Here is a 22,680-nt window from a genome sequence, read left to right as displayed (position 1 = left end):
GTCCCTATGGTAATGATGCCGGAATATTCTTTAAGTTTTTGTGACCGATTTTTAAGACAGTTTTTCTCTTTCCCCCTATTAGCTTTCAGTTCTCCTTGTTGTCTGTGTTTGCAACATCCTTCTCCTTCTGGTATGCTGTTTTCAGCATATGGTGGGATAGACCGAGGAACCTTGTCAAAATTATGTGCGAACAAAAAGTGAATAGCCACTGAAAGGAAACCCAAAAGGCTTATTTTCAGAATAAAGTATACTTAACAACTGTTTTGAGTCTTCGGAAGTCTTTTCCCTCATGTCACATGATTGAAGTTTCTGGAAATTTGATTTATGTAAAATTGGAAATTAACACTTTAAGTTTATAGGGAAATGTATTTTGTAGAGTAATCTACGGCTTACTACTACTTTTTTCAGTACCAAGAATACCAAATAGTAATATGCAGAACGGATTCAGTCATAGTAAGCATAGTAGGATGCCAGGTTTTATACCACATTGCTTTTCTTTCAGGGCTGTTGATGTGTGGGCCATTGGCTGTCTGGTAACTGAAATGCTCATGGGGGAACCCCTTTTTCCTGGAGATTCTGATATCGATCAGCTATATCATATTATGTTGTGTTTGGGTAAGATTATACGTCTGCATTTTAAATTTTAGTGATTTTTTCCCCTATGTTTTTGTTTGTTTATATTTATTTTACAAGCTGTTGGTACATTAAAGATGATACGTGTTTTGAATGGGTGTAGGGAGCAAGTAGGAAAAACTCATCTATCTCTCTCTTTGTATATATATTCAGTCATTCTCAGTCTGGCTTCTGTCTATTTGACATATCGTCCTAATCATGGTCTCACCTGCCCTCCTGCCAACTCCCCCGCTAAAGAAAAAAGCAAACATTGTACATTCTCTCTGCACTTTTGCATTCAATAAATCACATGTAGAAAGAATACAAATGATCATATTATCTTTGGGTCAGCAAGCATTTGTGTTATATGTCTATTGCCCTCTTTCTCATCTTCAAACTAAGAGACACAGGGACTTCCAAAGTAATTTTTTTTTTTTTTTTGCGGTACGCGGGTCTCTCACTGTAGTGGCCTCTCCCGTTGCGGAGCACAGGCTCAGCGGCCATGGCTCACAGGCCCAGCCGCTCCGCGGCATGTGGGATCTTCCCGGACCGGGGCACGAACCCATGTCCCCTGCATCGGCAGGCGGACTCTCAACCACTGCGCCACCAGGGAAGCCCCTTCCAAAGTAATTTAATCTTGCTGCAGTTCTGACTTTTGTTGCTAGTGCTTTGGACAGAATTTCAAAGCTAGACTATCAAAGTCATCTTACATTTGTTGAAATATCAACTTTCTGTTGGGTGATGGAGTTTGTAAAATAGAAATAATGGGTAATTACTTGAGGGTTATTTAACTCTTAGATTTTAGTTTCCAGGTTAGAAGTTCAATAAACAATACAATGGTTTCTTATAGCAGAATTTTCATATATATTTTATATTAGGTTAGGTATTAAAGTTGAGAGAAAAGATAAAAGTGATCAAATCAGCCCTTAGATACAGATACACTGGGCAAAAATTAAATTCTTAAAGGGTGGAACTTATTTATCTAGATTAGATTCTGACCATATGACTATTAATATTTTCATCTTTGGTCAGCACTTTATGCTTTGTAGTTAGAAATGCAGTGCTGGTACTTATATCTAAGAAATTATACAATGTTCTTTACCTGTGCTTTTCCTATACTCCCTTGCGTCTTCAGTTCTATGTATAGTAGCGTGTGAACTTTTCTGAATGAGTCTGTTGAGATAAGAATGTTAATTTCTTTTGCGTTGACTTATGTCAAAGCCACCTAAACGCTGCCAGGCGCCACCACAATAAGAACACTGTGTGTTCGGTTGTTTTTGCATGCGGAGAGAGTCCCCGCTCTACAAGCTGTGTTACACTCATCTCTACTCCACACCACCTGTCCCATGATGCGTAATGACAGAGATATGTGCCGTTCTCACTGCCAGGTAATCTCATTCCAAGACATCAGGAGCTGTTTTATAAAAATCCTGTGTTTGCTGGAGTAAGGTTGCCTGAAATCAAAGAAACGGTTCCTCTTGAAAGACGCTATCCCAGGCTCCCTGAAGTTGTGATAGATTTAGCAAAGGTAATCGTACTTTTTCTTTGCACTTTCTGACAGGGAATTTACATTATGGAGATTTGATTTTCTGTTAGTTTTTTCTTGTCCGGTTGATCTTTTAGGACAACAGTTTCCTCTGATGGTTTAAATTTTTGTACATTTTAAGAGTTTTATTTGGTGGGCATGGGGATGGAGGGACTTCAGAGATAAAGACCTGAAATTTTTGCTTGTTTTAAGAAACCATTTCATATTATCTGGCAAGTGTTAAGTGTGAAAACATTCTCATAATGACATGTTTTTAATGTTTAACATTTAAAATGCAAGCCTTGTGTAAGTGGAAAAGAGAAGAAAAATAGGGTAAGAAAATAAAAAGAAGGGTAGAGAAGCAGGAAAATATTAAAGTCTAAGGCATAGGATCATGGCCTGTAGTGTATTGTTAAAAAGGGGCTTTTGCTTAACCACTAGATTCACTGAAGCTAATTTTTAAATGATCATCACCTTTGCCTTGTATTTGATTGAGGAAGACTTTAGGGAGATTCTCACTGGATCAAATTGTCTCTAAAAGTGGACCTTTTGGAATTATTCGCTCAAAAATTTCTTATTAGTTAGGATTGTCCAAAAGTGTTGATAAACTAAGTATCTCTAAAAGAGCAGGGTCACATAACATTTACCCAAGATATTTTTTGCTTTTTTTACTTCTTTAAACAACTCATTTAAAAAAAGCTTAGTAAGCTTATAACTAATTATAACAAGTTCTTAGAATAATACATTGTTATTTTTTTACATAGTCTAACAGATACAAATATTTTTCATTGAGACAAGCTTTATGATCTGTCTGTGAAGAGATTTAAAGGGAATAAGGTAAAACAATATTGTCCAACTTATATCCCTTATGGTAGAATCATATAACTTTTAAAATATTTTATTATAAGAAATCTCAAACATAGAAAAGAAAGTAGAAAAAGCAGTGGTGTAGTGAACCCTCACGAGCTAGTCATTAGCTACAACAATTAACAATATTTGGAAAATGTTTCATCTATCCTGTCCACACACTCAGCAACTTTTTTGGGGGGAGTATTTTGAAGCAAATTCCAGATATTATATTATTTCACTTATAAATGCCTTAATTATTTGTAGACTTTTCTTGTTCATTTACAGCTACTTATTGATAAGTCCCTTCTATTCTTACTGGCAGTGAGTGGTTCCAGTGAATCAGAACAAGATATAATAAAATCTATAATAAAATGAAAGAACATAGATAAAATCAAATCATCTATGTCAAGTATCTAGCACAGTAATAAGCACAGAGTAGGTTCTTTCCCTTCCATTCTGTAAGTACTTTAAATTTTAAAAATTCACAAAAATTCTTTAGTATCGTAAAAAATATCTAATCAGTGCTCAAAATTTCATTAATTTTCTCATAATTTCTTTTTATAGTTTGAATTAGGATCCACATGAAGACTAGAGTTCGCAATTGCTTGATATGTCTTTTAAGATTCCTAATTTACAAGCTCTTCTTCATCTCTTTGTTTTTTGTTTAAACCTTGCCATTTATCTGTTAAAGAAAATAGGTTGTTTGTCCCTTAGAATTTCCCACATAGTGTAGTTTAATATGTTCCCTGGTGTCCTGTATTTTGTATAAACTCACAGCAGAGCTAGAGCTCGATCAGAATCAGGTTGATTTTTTGGCAAGACTACTTCATAAGAGGTTTGTATATTTCTGTCCAGAGACACTGAATGTCTGGTGTTCTTTCTTTTTGTGATATTAGTAACCATTGGTAGTCATTGTCTAGATTTGTGCTTTATTATTTATCATTTATTATAGATGTTTAAAATTCATTGACTGTGAAAAGGAATTTTCTATATTTAGAAATGTAAACGTAGGCAGTTTTTCTTTGATATGAACTGTATGTATTCCTTGGTTTCCCAGAAATGCTTGCATATTGACCCAGACAAAAGGCCCTTCTGTGCTGAGCTCCTGCACCATGATTTCTTTCATATGGATGGATTTGCTGAGAGGTATAGTACTGTGTTTTCTAGGTCATACCAACCTAGAGTTAAAGTAAGGCCCCCGTAACAGTACATAACTGTAACAAACAGTATTTCTCTTATTACTCTACCCACCTACTATTACAGGAGCTCAAATATTTACCACCCTACCTCCATTCACCCTTAGCAATAGTGTATTCCTAAGAGTGGTCCCCTGCATTCAGTAAATTAGGGCTCTTGGTTTTCACGAAGCAGTCCCTTCATGCTTTCTTTCTGTCTCCCCCTGGTGACATCTACCACTCAGGTCACTGATTTCTGTGTTGCTACCAGCTGTGTGATGCCATCATCTTGGGTGCTGATGCATTTGCAATGGTGCCATCTCGTGTTGCTGCTGAACTCATACCACACCCAGTCCTATGACACTGCTGACACTGCTGATGTGCTGGAGACCTTGATGTGCCAAACCTGTAGGTGCCAGAGCGGCTGGCATGGTCTCCTGTGCTGTTCCAGCTGCTGGCATCAGAGCAGCTGACAAAACAGAAAGTAGTGAGATGAGTGGCAATGACATTGCTTTATATTTTTGCAAATCTATTTACTATATAGCTGGGTTCTCATATTTGCTTCTGCATTCGATTACTTGTGATATGTTGTTTTGGTTGAAATAAGTGGAGAAACTCTGGCCTCATACAAATATGTAATTGGAAAATGGAAGAGTATTTTAATAGCCCTTTTAGATTACTGTGGGTATTCTTCTTTGATTCTATACCAAAACTGACAGTGGTAGTTTCTTTAACGTTGCTTGCATTGTGGAATCTGAAACCATGCCAATGAACTTCTTATCCCGTTACATTAAAATCCACTTGTCTAACTTGCACTTTGAATTGACCTTTTACCCATGCGTGCTTTTGTAGCATGATGCATTAGTCATTTGGAAAATATTGTTTTGCTAAGTTATGCAGAGCTTTAGAATGTTGATATTTCATTATACAATATCAAAAAGTCATATTCTCTCTCATCAGAAAAGTCTGTAGTATTAGGAATCTGCTAAGTTCATGGTAGTGGAGACAAGTTGAACAGAATTCTAATTTTGCATAAAAATTTGAATTTTATCATTGATGCAAATATTATCAGTCGTTTTCCTTGAAGTAACAATCTCCTTTGTTCATTTTTTTAAAAGAAAATATCTGCTGAATACCACAAGTCTGAATAATAATAATAATTTTTTTTTCTGTCAGTCTTTCAAGGAATAATGTTGTTCCATGAAAAAAGTGGCTAGTTTAGCTTGTATCTCAACCAGTTACACAAGTGCTTTTCTTCAGACAACCATTGCACTTTGATTTGCAGCAGAGGTACTTTACGCATATTCCTATTTTGTCACACAGAATGTGGAAAAAGATATGTTCAGGGGTTTAGATTTAATTAAATAAATATATATATGTTTTACTGCTCCATCAGGGACATTCTTAAACAAAACTGCCCCCCACCCCTTTTAACCTGAGAATGTGTGGCTAGGAAGGATACAATAACTGCTAGTAAAGTTTGGTGCCACTGCTGCAATTCTTGGTAAGCCACCTGCAATTTTACCCCCCACTGCTTTTTATACCATCAGTGCAAATGTCAACATGGTGAAAAAGAAGTCGCCTTCGTAATAAGATGAGAGCTTTGACCTCGTGAACCTCCTGAAATGTTCTCAGGGATTCCCAGTTCTGCAGACTACCTCATTTCTTGTTTTGAATAACACAGTTGAGTTTAATACTCAATTTTTAAAAATAAATATCTCGAAAACCATTTTTTTTCTAGATTTATCTGTCTCATACAATCTTATTTTATTGACACATGTAATTTTTATGTAGGTTTTCTCAGGAACTGCAGTTAAAAGTACAGAAAGATGCCAGAAACATTTCTTTATCTAAAAAACCCCAAAACAGAAAGAAGGAAAAGGAAAAAGATGATTCCTTGGATGAAGAGAGAAAAACACTTGTGGTACAGGTAAATTTTCATGTTTTAATGTGTATTAAATTTTAAATTTAATATATCCTTAAATTTGGGGGGTGGGGGGCAGGGAATAATGAAGATCTTAAAAGTTTCCTGAGTGGCTAACAAGTTAACTTTTAGCTTACTTGTAAAAATGTATCTTTTCTGTAGACATTACCTGTTTAAAAAAAATCTTAGCATATCATGTACTGAAGGCCTACTGTGTGCCAGTCTGTGCAATAGGGCTTGTCAGGAAATCACTCTCATACAAGAGCATTTAGACACATGTGTGCACACCCGCATGCAAACACATGGACACAAACACATGCACACACCATTTTTTTGCCTTAAATGATAGGAAAGAAAAATGTAATTTTTAGAATTTTATATAAAGTAGAGCATTTAAAAATTGAGATTTGGGTACTCAATTTATTTAAAGTTTACTTTTCTTGGTAATTTATCCAGAATCTGTTCTTGGTAAGATAATTCAAATCTACCACCAACCCACTCCCATTTCTCAAGTGAACCCAAAGAAGAATGAGTCCTCAATTCTGTGTTCCCTGACTCTAAATATTTGAGAACAAAAGCGAGCATGTTTGAGTCCTCTTCCATTGTTTTCCACTGAAATATAAATGTGATATGTGTGTATATCATTAAATCTGATATATATATATATATATATATATATATATATATATATATATATCTCAGAGCTAGTGTGAGTTTCATTTTCATTTGAAATAGATGTCTGACTGAGAATCCCGGGTTTAATTATAATTCCATAGGTAGAATAAGAAAAACTGGAGCACAAGAAGGTGATATCTCGGGCTTCCCTGGCGGTCCAGTGGTTAAGACTTCCAGTGCAGGGGGCCCTGGTTTGATCTCTGGTCAGGGAACTAAGATCTCACATGCTGCGCAGTGCAGCCCAAAAATTTTTTTAAAAAAGGGGATATCTCTGGAATTCTGCTTTCGTTGATAAAGTACTTTATAGGAAAAGGTGATTTTTCATTCTCCTCAGATCATTAATGTTATTAACATTTTTGTAACAGGATACAAATGCTGATCCCAAAATTAAGGATTCTAAAGCATTTAGAATAAAAGGATCAAAAATGGATGGAGAAAAAGTTGAAAAAGTCAGTCGAGCTTCAAACGCCAGCTGTCTCAATGACAATGGGATGAGCCACATCAAAACAGTGCCTTCAACAAGCCTCCGAGATTGCAGCAATGGCAGCGTGGGCCACACAAGAAATCCAGGCATGGCAATTCCTCCACTTACGTACAACCTTTCTGCGGTGGCTCCCACTCTTAATTCTGGAATGGGAACTATCTCAGGAGTTCAGAGTTACAGGTATGAATTAGGAAAATAAGAACAAAATGTTGTTTAAGGAAAGGACATCTTTACAAATTGCAAATATTTATCAATTCAGCCACATGTAGTATTACTCTCAGGTTTCTGAATCCTATTCACTTTTGTCAGGTTACTGTTTCAAAAGACTTCTTGGCTAATGTGATAAAAATGATTAGCATTTGATCAAAAAATTTACCTGAGTCCTAAGAAAATAAGGTGGTATTATTTAAGGTGAAGGAATCTATAGCTATTTAGTCTAATAACACAAAAGGAGTTTGTCATTATAAAAGAGATAATTGGTTTTGAGCGTCTGCTGCTTCATGGCATGGCTGTGGGCATGTAATGGTACAAAGGAGCCCCTGTGGGGAATTTTGCAGAAAGGAAGGTAATTTATTGGCATTGAAGGCTGGGTGGGAGGCATGAAGGTAGTGGTAAAGGACAGAATGTTTCACCAGATCTGTGAGCATTGTATGTTTTTAAGAGTAGGCATTAAATTCTGATTAAACTGCGTGTCACCTGATGTTGGGTCTTTTGATTTTGTGCTTGAAAAAAATAATTACTGCTGGGTCTAACGCAAATTTTGTTGTGGCTTTTGTTACAGAGTGGATGAGAAAACCAAGAAGTATTGTATTCCATTTGCTAAACCAAATAAACATTCTCCAGCAGGAGTTTATAATATTAATGTGACCACATCGGTAAGTGAACTGTTTCAGAGGCAGAAGAGCAAACATTAGTCATTTCTAGACTTCTATTAATAGTAAATATGATAGTGAAGAACTGAGAGTTATATTGAGAGACGTATCATAAAGTGGAAACTTAATGATGTATATATCATCCCAGCGTGTCAAAATCATAAATGTGAGAGACAAGTTTAAGTTTCATAAGTCTGGAAATTTAAATATAAGATGTTATTGTTATATGGAATGGATAAACAACAAGATCCTACTGTGTAGCACAGGGAACTATATTCAATATCCTGAGATAATGGAAAAGAATATAAAAAAGATATATATACGTATAACTGAATCACCTTGCTGTACAGAAGAAATTAACCCAATATTGTAAATCAACTATACTTCAATAAAAAAAGATGTTATTATTAAAATGATATCTGTTTTAATTTTTTCAGTAATGGTAAAGTTTCTTAACCTAATGCTTGGTGATCAGTTCTTTTTTAGAGTAGATGAGAAGATAAGTTGTCTTATCTCACCCACACCAGGTTTCTGGTGGAAATAGTCTATTTATTCATTTAATAAATATTGATTATCTATTATGTTTAAGTCACTGAAGAAGAATGTCAGTCTTTCTCTTCAGGAATCTCGTGGTTTAGTAGAGAATCAACACATTAAAACAGTGTCAGATTGCAGTAGTAGAAGCATGTCAAGATTCAGAGGTCTTCTGAAGGTTCAGAGGAGCGTTATTATGCTGAACACAGCTGCCAGAATGCTTCTTTTTAAAGTTAAGTTGAATCATCATTGTTCTTCCACTCAAAACCTTCCATTGGCTTCTCATCTCTGAGTAAAGACCAAAGTGCTTTTAGGGCCTGTTAGTCCCTGAGTGACTCACTCCCTCATCCCTCTATCCCACCCCTGGCTACTCTCATTTTTGATCACTCCATTCCAACCACATTGACTGCCTTGTTATTCCTGGAACATGGCAAGATATACTCCCACATATGGGTTTTTGTACTTGCTATTTCCTCTGTCTTAGAACATTCTTTCCCCAGATAATCCAAAGAATTTGCTTTTTCTCCTCCTTGGCTTGCATGAAACCTTATTGTGAGGTCTTCCCAAATATTTTAACTCATTTTGTCTATTATTCTCTCCCCTCCCCTTGCTTAATTGTTTTTTTTCCATTGCCTTACCTGACATCCTCTATTCTCTTATTTATATATGGTCTGTCTCTCCCTCCCCCTGCCCACTACCCCGAATGTAAATTTCCAAGGAAGGATTTGTGCTTTGTTTGTTTTCCTCACTGCTCTGCCCCACACCTAGAACAGTGTCTAACGCATTGAAGCTGCTTAAGAAGTGCGGTGAATAGATTTTTCTGCCAGGGAAGGGGAGGTATGGGTGTATTCCCCAAAGAGTATTTTTCTCATGAATTTCCCTTCTCTACCTCTCCCATTATCCTCAGAGCTGAAAAATATAGCCTTCTTTTCATATCTCTCATGATTGCATTTGTTTTTCTTTTAACTATTCTTAGCCTATAATTTCGGTACCCATAATACTCTCCTTTTTGATATATCCTACTCATTTATTTGTGGATATTTTTGTGCTTTACCTTCCTGGTCTGCTCTGGAAGATTATTTTGATCAGCAAGTCTTTTCAAAGTAGCTGGCTCAATACCATTTTGCTGGAATTGATATTAGCCTTCTTTCGGGCATTGCATTATCAATGCTGGCTGATAATCTTAGATCTCATTTCTGTTTATCCTTCTTTGGAATAGGCAATCAAGAAAGGAGGTAAAGATTAGTAGGGAGAAGACCCACTGGAGTCTTTTCTTAATGAAAATTAACCGAGGCAGAACTAAGGCTAAACTTTCTTCAGCTTCTAGGTTGAACATCAATAGCCTTCTCCCATGCTTTATGCCCTGATTCTGAGATGTGAATACATATATTATTATAAACATCTCTTATGTATTTTATGTGTCACTTTTTTTTTTTTTTTTTGGTAAATTTATTTATTTTTGGCTGCGTTGGGTCCTCATTGCTATGTGTGGACTTCTCATCGCGGTGGCTTCTCTTGTTGCGGAGCACGGGCTCTAGGTGCGTGGGCTTCAGTAGTTGTGGCCTGCGGGCTCTAGAATGCAGGATCAGTAGCTGTGGCGCACAGGCTTAGTTGCCCCGCAGCATGTGGGATCTTCCCGGACCAGGGCTCGAACCCGTGTCCCCTGCATTGGCAGGCAGATTCTTAACCACTGCACCACCAGGGAAGTCCATGTGTTACTTTTTGAGTATATAAATCTAGTAGTTTGGACTCATTATTTTGTTGTTTTATACTTGCAGATAGTTTTTTTTTAACTAATTATTTTATTTTACAGCTGATTTGAACCTTGAGCCTTAGCACTCATTCTATTAAAAGAGCAAATAGAGGGGGCTTCCCTGGTGGCACGGTGGTTGAGAATCCACCTGCCAATGCAGGGGTAATGGGTTCGAGCCCTGGTCCAGGAAGATCCCACATGCCACGGAGTAACTAAGCCCTTGTGCCACACTACTGAGCCTGTGCTCTACAGCCCATGAGCCACAACTACTGAGCCCATGTGCCACAACTGCTGAAGCCCGCTTGCCTAGAGCCCGTGCTCTGCATCAAGAGAAGCCACTGCAGTGAGAAGCCCACGCACTGCAACAAAGAGTAGCGTCCGCTCTCTGCAACTAGAGCGAGCCCATGTGCAGCAACGAGGACCCAACGCAGCCATAAATAAATAAATAAATTTATTTATTTTTTTTTAAAAAAGAGAGAGCAAATAGAAACAGCCAAAAGATAGACACTCAAAAGCTCACTACAGGACTTTTGAAGACTTTCTGAGAGGCAGAGTAGCATAATTCACAGGATATTAAACTCGAGGTATCTGGAATCTCAGTGGCTTGACACTGTCATTATATTCTTTGTGTGTATATTTCCGTATACATACATATATGTGGATATACATGGACATACATAGGATTTCATTATCTATATGTGGTTTGTTTCCTTTTAGTAAATCATATAATCTCTCTATGTATCATCTGTTTTGAAAATGTGGAAAAGAATGTAGAGTTTCTGTGATTCTCAAATGAAACAGATTGGGAACTTATCAAATTCATAAAGGTGCAGAAGTGAAGTGCTGCTGTGCTGTTCTTCTCTTTATTATTTTTCCAGACTTTATCAAATATGAAGTAATAGTGCTTAGAAAGGTTAGGAATATGATTGAAGTTATAATTTTATACTTAATAAACGGTATTTCTAGGAAAATGATATTTGCTAACAGTGAGGAGTAAGACAAGGACAGATGTAAAAGTATGAGTCACAAGATTATTATTGGGAAAGCGAAAAATGTGCTAGGAGATGTGATATACATGACAAGATGAACTATTCAAAATTCACGTGGCAACAGCAACTATGCTAAAAAGCCCAGCAAGTGTCATAAGACCTGACCTTGCTGGCCTGAAAGACCAGGACACTGATGCCCATCTTTTAACCTCGTACTGCTTGCCAGGACTTACACTGAAGTTTGGTGGGGGGAGAAGGAGAAACATAGCAACCAACCAATCTGCTTGTTAGTAATTTTAATAGATTTAAAGAGGAAGAGGTTTGAAATAACTGGATGAAATTGTTTTGTATGTTATTAGTGTTCTTCAAATTTTGTATTATTCTAGCTTTTCAATTCTATAAGTTTTAGGATATGAACATAGTAGTTATGAAAGGGGGCAAGCTTACCTGGAGGCTAATTCATTTGTGTTAACCATTCTGATGATATTAGGTTGCTAGTGAAAAGAGTCTACTTCAGGCAGATAAGAAAAGAAGGGAATACTCAAAGAGAGATGTCCGTTTGCCTGAACTAAACTATAATCATCTCCCTGAACTAAAAGCCTTGGAAGGCATCGGTATGTTTGTAACGCTTTTACTTTTTCAGCCCTTTTGTTTACATTATTTAAAATGTATGTTAAGTAAACTAATAGAATATTAAAAATTTATAGTAACTTTACATATTTAAGTATGTGAAAATGTACAGACTTATGTACAATAAGTACATACCAAGGGACAGATACTGAATGTGAAGAACTAACAAAAACGTCTGATTTTCTCACTGTGTTTATGGTTATTTTTATCTAGCTCGAAATTCCAGGCTAATAAAGAAGGAGAACAAAAATCTTTCAGAATCTCGAATTCCTTCTCTGGTCGCTATTGACTTGCACACCTTCAATACTGCATTACATCAGGTATAGAAATACTCTCTGTAGGACGCATGGAACTCGGGTCTCTCTCATATTTCCTTTTAAAGTGTCCCGTGGAGAGTTTGCTCTTAAGAATTGGGCAGGTTTATTAGTGGGATCTATAAATCCCACTTGTTAAATTTTGTTTTATGGTTCATTGCATTAAGTACCCTTATTACATACATATTTACATGAACATTTCCCAGTTTACAGTGATCAGTTTTTCATAGATTAAAAAATTGTGTGTGTGTGTGCATGCATGTGTGTAGTCTAGCTATGGCTTTAATATAACTATAGGCTTTATGGTAGTTTATGATATTTCACTGCATTAATACCAAAGTTGTTACCTTTCAAAGAGTGAAACTCTTTTTGGAATAGTTTTGTTTTGTTTTGTTTTGTTTTGCTGTACGCGGGCCTCTCACTGTTGTGGCCTCTCCCGCTGTGGAGCACAGGCTCCGGATGTGCAGGCTCAGCAGCCATGGCTCACGGGCCCAGCCGCTCCGCGGCATGTGGGATCCTCCCGGACCGGGGCACGAACCCGTGTACCCTGCATCGGCAGGCGGACTCGCAACCACTGCGCCACCAGGGAAGCCCTGGAATAGTTTTTATTATCTTAAAATGTATTCTCCATTTGACACTTTTCCCCGGGGCAATCCATCCCATCCATGCTAAAGATTTTCTATTCCATATAGTCTTGTGCTATAATTCCTCTTATCTCTTCAGAATATTTATGTTTCTGCTACTTTTATATCAACAACAGTCATATCACTAAGAAAACCGGCCAACTTTTTTTTTTTTTTTTTTTTTTTTCCGGCCAACTTTTTAATCTCCTGAGGCATCCATAACTAACTACAAACTTGAGATATGAATCATTGAACTTTCCCTTTACTTCTTCAAACAGATTTTCACCTTTGCTTGATGCTAGGCAACTTTTGTTTTGGAATTCTCCATCCTCATTGTTTAAGGATTTCCATTTCATAGACAGCCCCTGTAGGTAGCCTCCTTCTCTATGCCCATGCTTTTTCCTACTGTTACTCTTTAAATTATTTTGTAGAGCTCTGCAAACAAGGGGAATGATATTGTTGAGGATAACAAATTGCAGAGGCAGTTACCCAGTGATTCTGAAAAAAACGTTTACAGACTGCTGCTGCTTTTGCCTTATCTCTTGCCAGCAATTTCGGGAGCAACATCGTCAAAGCTAAACAAATTCCTGTTGTGTGAAGATGAGTCACTGCCACAGATTTTACATTGAGGGACTACAGAGTCTCAGGAAATTCCCGTATACTTCTAAACTGAAATATGGATTTTAAAGCTGCAGAATTTTCCACTTGCTCTTTGTGAGCACACTATTGTTCAAATCACTTTTCAGGGTTGACATAGCTCAATCTAGTTTCATGCAAGGGAAGAAAGGCTTTGGCTGCCTTCCCACTTCTTCAATATTTTTATTTCTCGTTCGGAACTAATCCTTTTATATTTATACACTGGTTCTGCATTTTTACTCTCAGTTTATTTGTTAAATTTCCATTTGCATTTAAAATAAAGAAGAAAGTAGGTGTAGTGAAAAACACAAATTAACACCAAAGTAACACGAGCTTATGTCTGGAAAATCTGAGTGGAAAGAGAACAGGAGACTGAAAGCAAAAGGCCTGCTGGCAGAGGCTGTGACCTGCCTTGCAGTCTTACTTCATGGTATTCATCTATGCACTAAACTACATTTTGTTTCTGTACATAACACAAACATTTTCACATTTATGAAACTCTATTATGTACCTCTGGAACAATCTGTAAGATAGATTTTGTGAGTAAAATATTACTTCATCCATGGAATCTGTCTCCACTCCCTCACCCCCTACATGCTTACATGTCTTATGTACTTAGAGACGTAGCTTCAGATTTTTTCCTCTAAGCACTGTTTTCTTCATCCCACAAATTTCGATATGTTGTATTTTCATTATCATTCCATTCAAACATTAAAACATTTTTCCTTGTAATTTCTTCTTTAACCCAGTAATTGTTTAGAAATGTGTTGTTTAATAGTTAGATATTTGGGCGTTCCTTAGATATTTTATTATTAATTTGTAATTTAATTCCATATGGTCAGAGAATATACTCTGTATGATTTTGATGTTTTTAGATTCAATGAGATGTGTTTTGTGGCCCAGCACGTGGTCTGTCTTGGTGAATGAACCTTGTTCTCTTGAAAATAATGTATATTCTTTAGTTGTTGGATATAGTATTCTATAAATGTGAAATCCAATTAAGGTTGATAGTGTTGTTTAGACATTCTATATCCTTGATGATTTTTTTGTTTAGTTCCATCAGTTCCTGAAAGAGTGCTGTCAAAATCTTTTACTATGATTGTGGAATTGTCTATTTTCCTCTTACATCTGTCTATTTTTGCTTCATGTATTTTAAATCTGTCTTATTAGGTACATACACATTTATACTCGCTTTGTCTTCCTGATACATTCTCCCTTTTATCATTATGAAATGTCTCTTTCTCTCATGGTGCTCTGTGCCTTGAAGTCAATTTTATCTGAGATTACAGTAGTCACTCCAGCCTACTTCCACTTATTTGTTTCCATAGTACATCTTTCTACTTTCATTTACTTTCAACCTATCTGGTTTTGTATTTAAAGTGTTTCTTTTGCCAACAGCATATAAATTAGGGTCTTCCCTTTGTAGCTATTCTCTCAATTCTGATTCTTGTAATTGGAATGTCTGTTTGTTTTCTATTTCTGCTAACAAATTACTACCAACTTAAAACAATCTCCATTTATTATAGGTTCCATAGGTCAGAAGTCCAGGCACAGCTGCTGCTCTCCTTAAGAGTCTCATGGGCTGAAACCAAGATGTCAGCAGGGCTGCATTTCTTTCTGGAGGCTCGCGCGGGTATCCGTTTCCAGGCTCATTCACGTTGTTGGCAGCATCTAGTTCCATGTGGTTGTGGCACTGAGGTCCCTGTTTCCCTGCTGGCTGGCTCCTGGGAGTTGTTCTCGTTCTCAGCTTCTTGAGGCCACTCACATTCCTTGGCTCATGGCCTAATTCCATGATCCTCAAAGCCAGCAACAGTGGTTGAACCTTTCCTACTCCTTGACTCTCTCTTACGTCCCCTTCTGCCTCATCTTTCTGACGTTCTTCCCATTTTAAGGGCACGTGTGATTTCTTGGGCCCACCAGAATAATCTCCCTATCTTAGGGTCAGCTGATTAATAGCATTAATTCCATGTGCAAAGTCCCTTCACAGCAATAGCTAAATTAGTTTGATTGACTAGCCAGGGACAGGAATCTTAGTGGAATATCTTTAGAATCCTGCCTACCACTAAATATTTAGGCCATTAACATTAATGTGATTATTGATATGTTTGGATCTAGCTCTGTCTTTTCATTAGTTGTTTTTTGTTCCTCTGTTTTCCCTTTCCAGCCCTCTTTTGAATTTGAATATTGTTAGTATTGGCTTTTTGGAGATACCTCTTTGCATTATTTTTTAGGGACTTCTCTAGGGATTACAGTATACATAACTAATCTTTCATAGTCTACTTAGAGTCAATATTGTACCACTTGTAAAATGTAGAAACCTTGCAAATGTATTTCCGTTCCTCCCACCTGAACTTTGTTACAGTTTGCATTTGTATTTTGTTCACATACATTGAAAACCTCACTATACTATGTTATACCTTTTGCTTTCAATAGTCGTAAGTATTTTATGGGAAGAAAGTAGTTTTCTATCTTTACCTAGCTACTTACTGTTTCTGTTGTTCTTCGTTCTTAAAGATTACACTTTTATTTTCTAGTATTATTTTCCTTCAATCTGAAAGACCTCCTTTAGTGTTTCTTGCAGAGCAGGTCTGATGGTGACAAACTCTTTTAGTTTTCTTTCATTTGGGAATGACATTATTTTGCCTTCTTTCCTGAAATATATTTTCACTGGATATAGAATTTGAGTTGGTAGGTTTAAAAAATTTCTTTTTCTCTCAGGACCATAAAGGCATTATTTCTTCGTCTTCTGATCTCTACGATTTCTGGTGGGAAATTCTCAGGTACTTGAATTGTTACCCTTAAGTAATGTTTCATTTTTCTCTAGCTGCTTTCAAGATCTAATCTTTACCTTTTGTGTTTATTAGTTTGAATATGATATGTCTAGGCATAGTTTTCTCTGAGTGGATCCTTTTGGAGTTTGCTAAGCTTCTTGAATCTGTAAATTTATCTCTATTACCAAATTTGGGAAGTTTTTGGTCACTATTTCTTCGAACATTTTTTTCCTGCCTAATTTCTTTCTCTTCTCCTTCTGAAGTTCTAATGAATGACATATATGTTAGACCTTTTGGTAGGTATTTTCTCACAGGTTCCTGAGACTGTTCACTTTCTTCAATCTTTTTTCATTCTATTTTTCAGATTGAGTAATTTCTATGGATCCTTCCTCAAGTTCTTTGACTACTTTGTCACTTCCATTCTGCTAGTAATTTTAAAATTTCAGATAATGTATTTTTTAGTTCTAAAATATCCACTTAGTTCTTTTTTAGAAATTCTATTTCTCTACTAAGAATTCCTGTCCCTTCATTCATTTCAAGTATGTATAAATTTCCAGCATCTGGGCCACCTCAGGATTGCCTTTATCTTTTGACTGCCTTTTCCCTTGAGAATGAATCACACTTTCCTGGATCTTTTTATGTCCAGTAATTTTGAATTGTATCTCGGATATTGTAAACGTTGTATTGTATAGTCTCTGGGTCTTGTTATAATCTTCAGGAGAACGTTGAAATTTTTATTTTAGTAAGCAGTCACCCAAGTTTTGTTTACACTGTAAATTCTGCCTTACCTTCTGTGAGAGGTGGTTTAAATCTCAGTTCTCTAAGTCTTTGTCATCCTAGTTTGCGTCTGTCCTGCACTTGTGTAGTTCAGGGCTTAGTTGGAGGCTTGTACAAGTGATTAAAATCTCATTCACTTCTCTAAATTGAATTTAGACAATTGCTATGCTGTTGGGAGCTATCCCACGCATGCATGCGTACCTCAGGAACTGGACGGAGACTTCTGTGGATTTATACATAGAATTAGAGGGTCCCCTTCTCTAGTTCTCTTCCCTCCGGAGTCCCCCCCCTACTTTTTGCCCTGCAGGGACCCCTTTTTCTGACTATAAAGATGGGGTTCCTTTCAGACTTCTAGCTTCTTGCACTTCTTTACGACTCTGAGACTAGGGCTTGCCCTTTGGGCAAAGTCACAGAAGTGAAAAACAAACAAAATTGGAAACCTACCCCCTTGTGAAGGGATACATCTCCAAGTTTTGACTCTTTCCCTTAATCCTCAGTTTTTTTTCTATTTTTTCTAAAGGGTTTTGTTTTGTTCGTTCATTGATTTTGGTGATAGGTAGACATGGGTTATAGTGGGTTTACATTGCCCTGGCACATCAGAAGTATCTTTTAACATATGTACCAACAAAGAGGTCAAAGAATAAGATGAAGCCCTTACTTCATCTTCTTCTGTGTAAGCAACTTGAGCTATGACTAGTTCCCAAGTTCTAATCATCTGATATTTGAACAAGAATTGGGATTTTGAGGAAGTAAGACTTTTACAATTACTGAGACTCTATAATGCTCATTTATTAACTTGTAGGTATCAGGATCTCCCCTGTCAGATGATTCAGAGGCCGATTTGCCTCAAGTGGAACACCAGCACTGACTGTCATTTTGGTTCTGAGCTGGGTAGGTCTGATTTCTCACCCTTGAAGCTGTGTAACCTTTCATGGGAAATATTTTGTAGCTTGCTGAAGCAACAAATTCTACAGCTGAAACATTCTCCAATGATTGACTCTATGAGAACTCTTGACAGACAAGGAGTTGTACTACTTAAAAAAACAGGAGTAGCTTTTGTCTCTGTGATGAAATCCCTTTTCATAGCGCTTGCATCTCTTGCTTTTAAACTAATCTCCTGTATTTTATTGGATACAGTAATGTGAACTTAGGGTGACAAGTGTTCCAGAAGGATATATACTTATCTCCCGTATCAGACATTTGCCCTTTGGATTTGTAAAGCAAGAAAGAGTAAATGATTGCCTGGTAATCTTTTTCCTAATAAAGAGGGATCATACCAAGTGATTGCCTTCCTTTTAAATATAACTTTTTAGTACTGAAAAATAAAAGAGAAAAAATCAGACCTTTTTGGGTGATAATTTGCTATGTGAGTTCACACAAGTCATTCAAAAATAAAATCCTGCATTCTTATAACTGTGTTGTTGGAATTAACCTGTTAACCTCCACAAAGCATTTTGAATGTCTGTGACATCAAATGTGAATTTACTGTGATGTGCACAAATCTTAAGTTTTCATTTCTCGTTTTTACAGGGTCCCTTCCAAGGGCCTAGTAGAAGTCGTTGCAATGCATTTGCTATACATACTGCATAAACTGCAAGCTCTATAAAACTTGTATCTATTTTGTCAAAATTAGTCATTATTTACACAAAAGGAGATGCTGTGCTATACATGGTAGTTTTGGTGGATAATTATCCTGAAGACTGTCTTTAAAATCTTGTTTTTTATACATATGATCTAAGGTTTTCTTAGACCATGTAACACCTACCAATACTGTCAATACATACAATATGAGAAAGCAAGTGAGGTAGAAATCAATTCCTAGAAAGAATATATGTAAACTATTTGCTGGCATATGTCCCCCTTTGCTTTTAGATGCTGCCCTAGCCCTTGAGATGACATCCTTGTGCAACAAAAGTGCTGATATCCTAGAAGCAGAGATTTGTGGTTTTGAGCCTTGACTTCTGAACTGACTACATTTTCTGAGAAAGGCCTTGCAGCAGAAGAAAAGACAAAGACATCCATGTGTTTCAAAGGAACATTGAACAACTGTCCCTTCCCAACTGTTATCCCATCACTTTTCAAGTCCACTGATGCTATTTCAAGACGTATCCAATGAAAGAATAGTGATAGAGTTCTTGTTACATGAATGTGTATTTAATATTAGTAGATCGTGTATTTAAAGTGAGTAAAAAAAAAAGGGAGAAAGAGAGAAGCATTTAAAAGGTCATGTTATTTATGCATTGAATCTTGTGTGTTATTTGTATAAATGTGTACATTTATTTGGGAGTGGGTTTGGTGGTGGTAGGTGATAAAAACTAGGATCAGTTGAAGAAAATGAAAAAAAACCTGGGATCAGTAGGAGAAAATGTTTCCTTTACCCTAACTTAACTATAAAACACATTCAAAAATCTTGCTTGTTTCTAGGCTTTAAGGAGAAATGTAACTGCTCTCTGTGGATAGATGTACATCTTTGGTTTCTGTGATTATTGTTGATGTTTGATCAGTGTTATTGTGGGAATCTGGCCTCTCTGCTGATCTTCTAAGAACCACACTAAAGCAAATGTCGCAAAGAAGCCTTTTATTTCTAATGACCTAGTATGACTCCGGCATTGGGTAGTCCTCTGTTTTATAAGATTCTGGTGCTAATGTTCTTGTGTGTAGGAACGTGATTGGAACAAGAGTGGTGAAGGAGAATTTTGTACGTTTACCTTGGAGCTGTGTACTGTGCTTCTCATTAAAAAAAAGAGGTAGACATACAAAATTTGGGGATGGAAGCTGGGTTACCAATGACTAGGGCTGATTACTCTTTTCTGGGCCAGTTGCTATGGAACTTCCCAGCTGGAGAAATTTTGGGGAGGGAATATCCACTGTTAGGACTTCACTCTTGTCCCACTGATAGTTTGAAGGTGATATCTATCAGACAGAACCTAGAGATATTTCTGTCTCCTTGGGTCCTCCAAGGCCTCCCCCAAAGCTTTTCACAAGGTGCAAAATCATTTACCTACAGCCCATGCATCTTTTCTAATGCGCTGGTTCACAGCTTTTAGGTGGGAGAGTGAAACCAATTGGACTGCAGGTTTTGGTTTCTGGGTTGTAAGTCGTGCTCTGCGTTCATTATCTTAGAGGATGGTTGTTAAGGGGGCCAGAACTTGTATGGACTTTTTTTTTGCCTTAACCAATGAGCAATATGTTGTTTTTTCTAAAAGGCACTGGCTAGAACTTAGCCCAAACGTTTAACTAGCGCTCTTCTCTATTACTCTAAAGAGGTTAATATTGAAATTCTGACCTTAGACACTTGGGCTTTCAAAAGAGTAGGACATTCCAGAGGCAAAATAAGGGGCTCCAATGTAGAGTCCATAGGTGGTTCAACTGAAATTTGGTCTTGGTTTTGAAGCTCTATCTTTAAACTCTGACCAGGTGTTTGACTAGATTGGTGTGGCTAACATGCTGAACAAAATTAGTGTGTAAGTATTTGTAGGCTTCACATTAAAATATTATTATTTTATTTTTACTCTGAAAAATATTGTCAACAGACTCTAGCATGGAAAGCAGATAATACTTAAAAGCCAAGTGTTTCTCTAGCTTATTTCAATGTTATTTTTATGTAAAGATCAGTGTGAAAATATCACCCCAGTGTCTGAGGGTCCAAGATCAATTACCTTCTCATTTGCTTTTGGTATTTTTTGTTTATTAAAACATTGTGTGAACTTTAGAATTAAAGAACTAAAAGTTATTCACTCTAAGTCCAACTTGAGACTTGAGGATCATATCTGGTTAGAACCGTGGCAGAACTTGAAAAAGAAGATTTTGCAAATTGGGGCCATAGACACTGAACCAAAAGAATCCCTTTTTTCAGTTTAAGATGACTTTACTTTGTCTCACCTACAAGGATATGATTAACCACTTACTAATAGAAAATATGTGTATGTACTGGTGGGGGGAAGTGGGCTTGCTGTGTGTATGTATGTTTTAAAATTAATAAATATTATATCTTACTGAGCTCCATACATGGTTTTTACTTGAATTTATTTAAGAGACCATGAATAATGTATACAACACCGTACAGTTTTAACAAATAAGTTTGAAATAATCTGTTAATTCTCTTTTTGAAATTTTGCATATAGGGGTGGCAAGTTAATTTTCTTGTACAGCCAGTGATACAAGCAACCTGGTCCTAAAGTACCATGTCTTGGTAAAAGTTGTGACAGACTTCGCTTAGAACCTGGTTCTCCTGATTGAGAATCCTTGCTTGGTTAGAATAGCTGACTTCCTATAGAAATGGGGACACGGAAGATGTGTTTTCTTATGTGACTGTCTCATTATTGGTTCCTTTATTTTAGTTGTGCTACAATATAAGGCTGGATCTGTACTAAATTATGAGTCAGACTAGACGGAAAAATGTGCTTCACTTGTTTTCTAAATGCTCCTCTATGTAACCGAACCACTGGCAGGAATTAGAAACACCAGCATCACTGCTTTTAAGGTTTTAAGGCTAGTCCTAGAGAATTGGACTAAACGGATTTTTCTCTATTGTTTTGTGTTGTGTTTTAGAATTGGAAATGGGTCCTTAACACTCCTCTATGTGAATGAAAAATTATGTTCTCACATTGCTTTTTAAAGGGTCTTATTTTCTCTCTTTATAGCTCCAGACATGAAGTAACTTGAAAATGTAATTACCATAAAGCTTATCTATTTCTTAACACGTCTTTCTGAGAAGTGCCTTCCCACAAATCACTCGTCATCACTTGTAAGTAACTTGTGATTTAGAGCTTTGTGTTTGTAGATGTTTGTGGATATCTGATATCGACTCTATTATATGCTGAGAAACAGAAAACAAAACAAAAACCCATCCACCAAATGTCATTTTCCTTTGCTTTCAGTGAAATTTTATTTCCCCCCATGACGTAGCCTTATTTAATCCCTACTTGTACTTTGGCATGCCAGATCATCTCCTGTAGAAGTGAGGAAGGTTCTAGCGAAACTTTGAAAACTGTATTGTTGGTTAATGTGAATTAAATAAGAGTCGGGCTTCCCTGGTGGTGCAGTGGTTAAGAATCCGCCTGCCAATGCAGGGAACATGGGTTCGAGCCCTGGTCTGGGAAGATCCCACATGCCATGGAGCAACGAAGCCCGTGAGCCACAACTACTGAGCCTGCGTGCCGCAACTACTGAAGCCCACGCACCTAGAGCCCGTGCTCCGCAACAAGAGAAGCCACTGCACGCAATAAGAAGCCCGCGCACCGAAGAGCAGCCCCTGCTTGCTGCAACTGGAGAAAGCCCGTGCGCCGCAACGAAGACCCAACACAGCCAAAAATAAATTAAAAAAAATTAAAAAAACAAAATTAAATCAAAAAAAAAGAAGGAGTCAGGGAAATGAAACCAAAATATTTCAATTCAGCATGTCTTCCTGTCCCTACACTAGGGTAGGCTCTCTTATCAGTCAAGAGAACAGGTTTTTAATGTCAGTTTACCTCCGTTTAGCTATCTCCATGCCTCTAGTTCTGGAAAGCGATCTCCATTAACATTGCCACTAGAAT

At 37.0% G+C, this 22,680-nt stretch overlaps 1 protein-coding gene across 12 annotated transcripts in view; it reads left to right on the top strand.

Moving 5' to 3' along the window:
- CDKL2 (cyclin dependent kinase like 2) overlaps positions 1-21,167 on the top strand; it is a 35,624-nt gene extending 14,457 nt beyond the window's left edge. For 3 of the 12 annotated variants that reach the window (XM_027087476.1, XM_027087477.1, XM_027087479.1), the window contains exons 5-14: positions 503-615; positions 2,001-2,140; positions 4,044-4,132; positions 5,956-6,091; positions 7,126-7,424; positions 8,026-8,119; positions 11,883-12,006; positions 12,236-12,342; positions 17,946-18,034; positions 19,016-21,167. In XM_027087476.1, coding sequence (XP_026943277.1) covers positions 503-615; positions 2,001-2,140; positions 4,044-4,132; positions 5,956-6,091; positions 7,126-7,424; positions 8,026-8,119; positions 11,883-12,006; positions 12,236-12,342; positions 17,946-18,011 — 1,168 coding nt within the window. In that variant the 3' untranslated portion in view covers positions 18,012-18,034; positions 19,016-21,167. The other 9 variants (XR_003428822.1, XM_027087480.1, XM_027087482.1 and 6 more) reach the window with 9 other exon arrangements.
- The last annotated feature ends 1,513 nt before the right edge of the window (positions 21,168-22,680 follow it).

This window comes from Aethalodelphis obliquidens, unplaced genomic scaffold, assembly GCF_003676395.1.
Source record: "Aethalodelphis obliquidens isolate GAN/ISIS:26980383/991018 unplaced genomic scaffold, ASM367639v1 scaffold59, whole genome shotgun sequence".
In the NCBI taxonomy this organism is placed as follows: domain Eukaryota; kingdom Metazoa; phylum Chordata; class Mammalia; order Artiodactyla; family Delphinidae; genus Aethalodelphis; species Aethalodelphis obliquidens.
The sequence above is the reverse complement of the archived record's forward strand: the minus strand, read 5'-3'. Positions and strand labels throughout refer to the sequence as shown.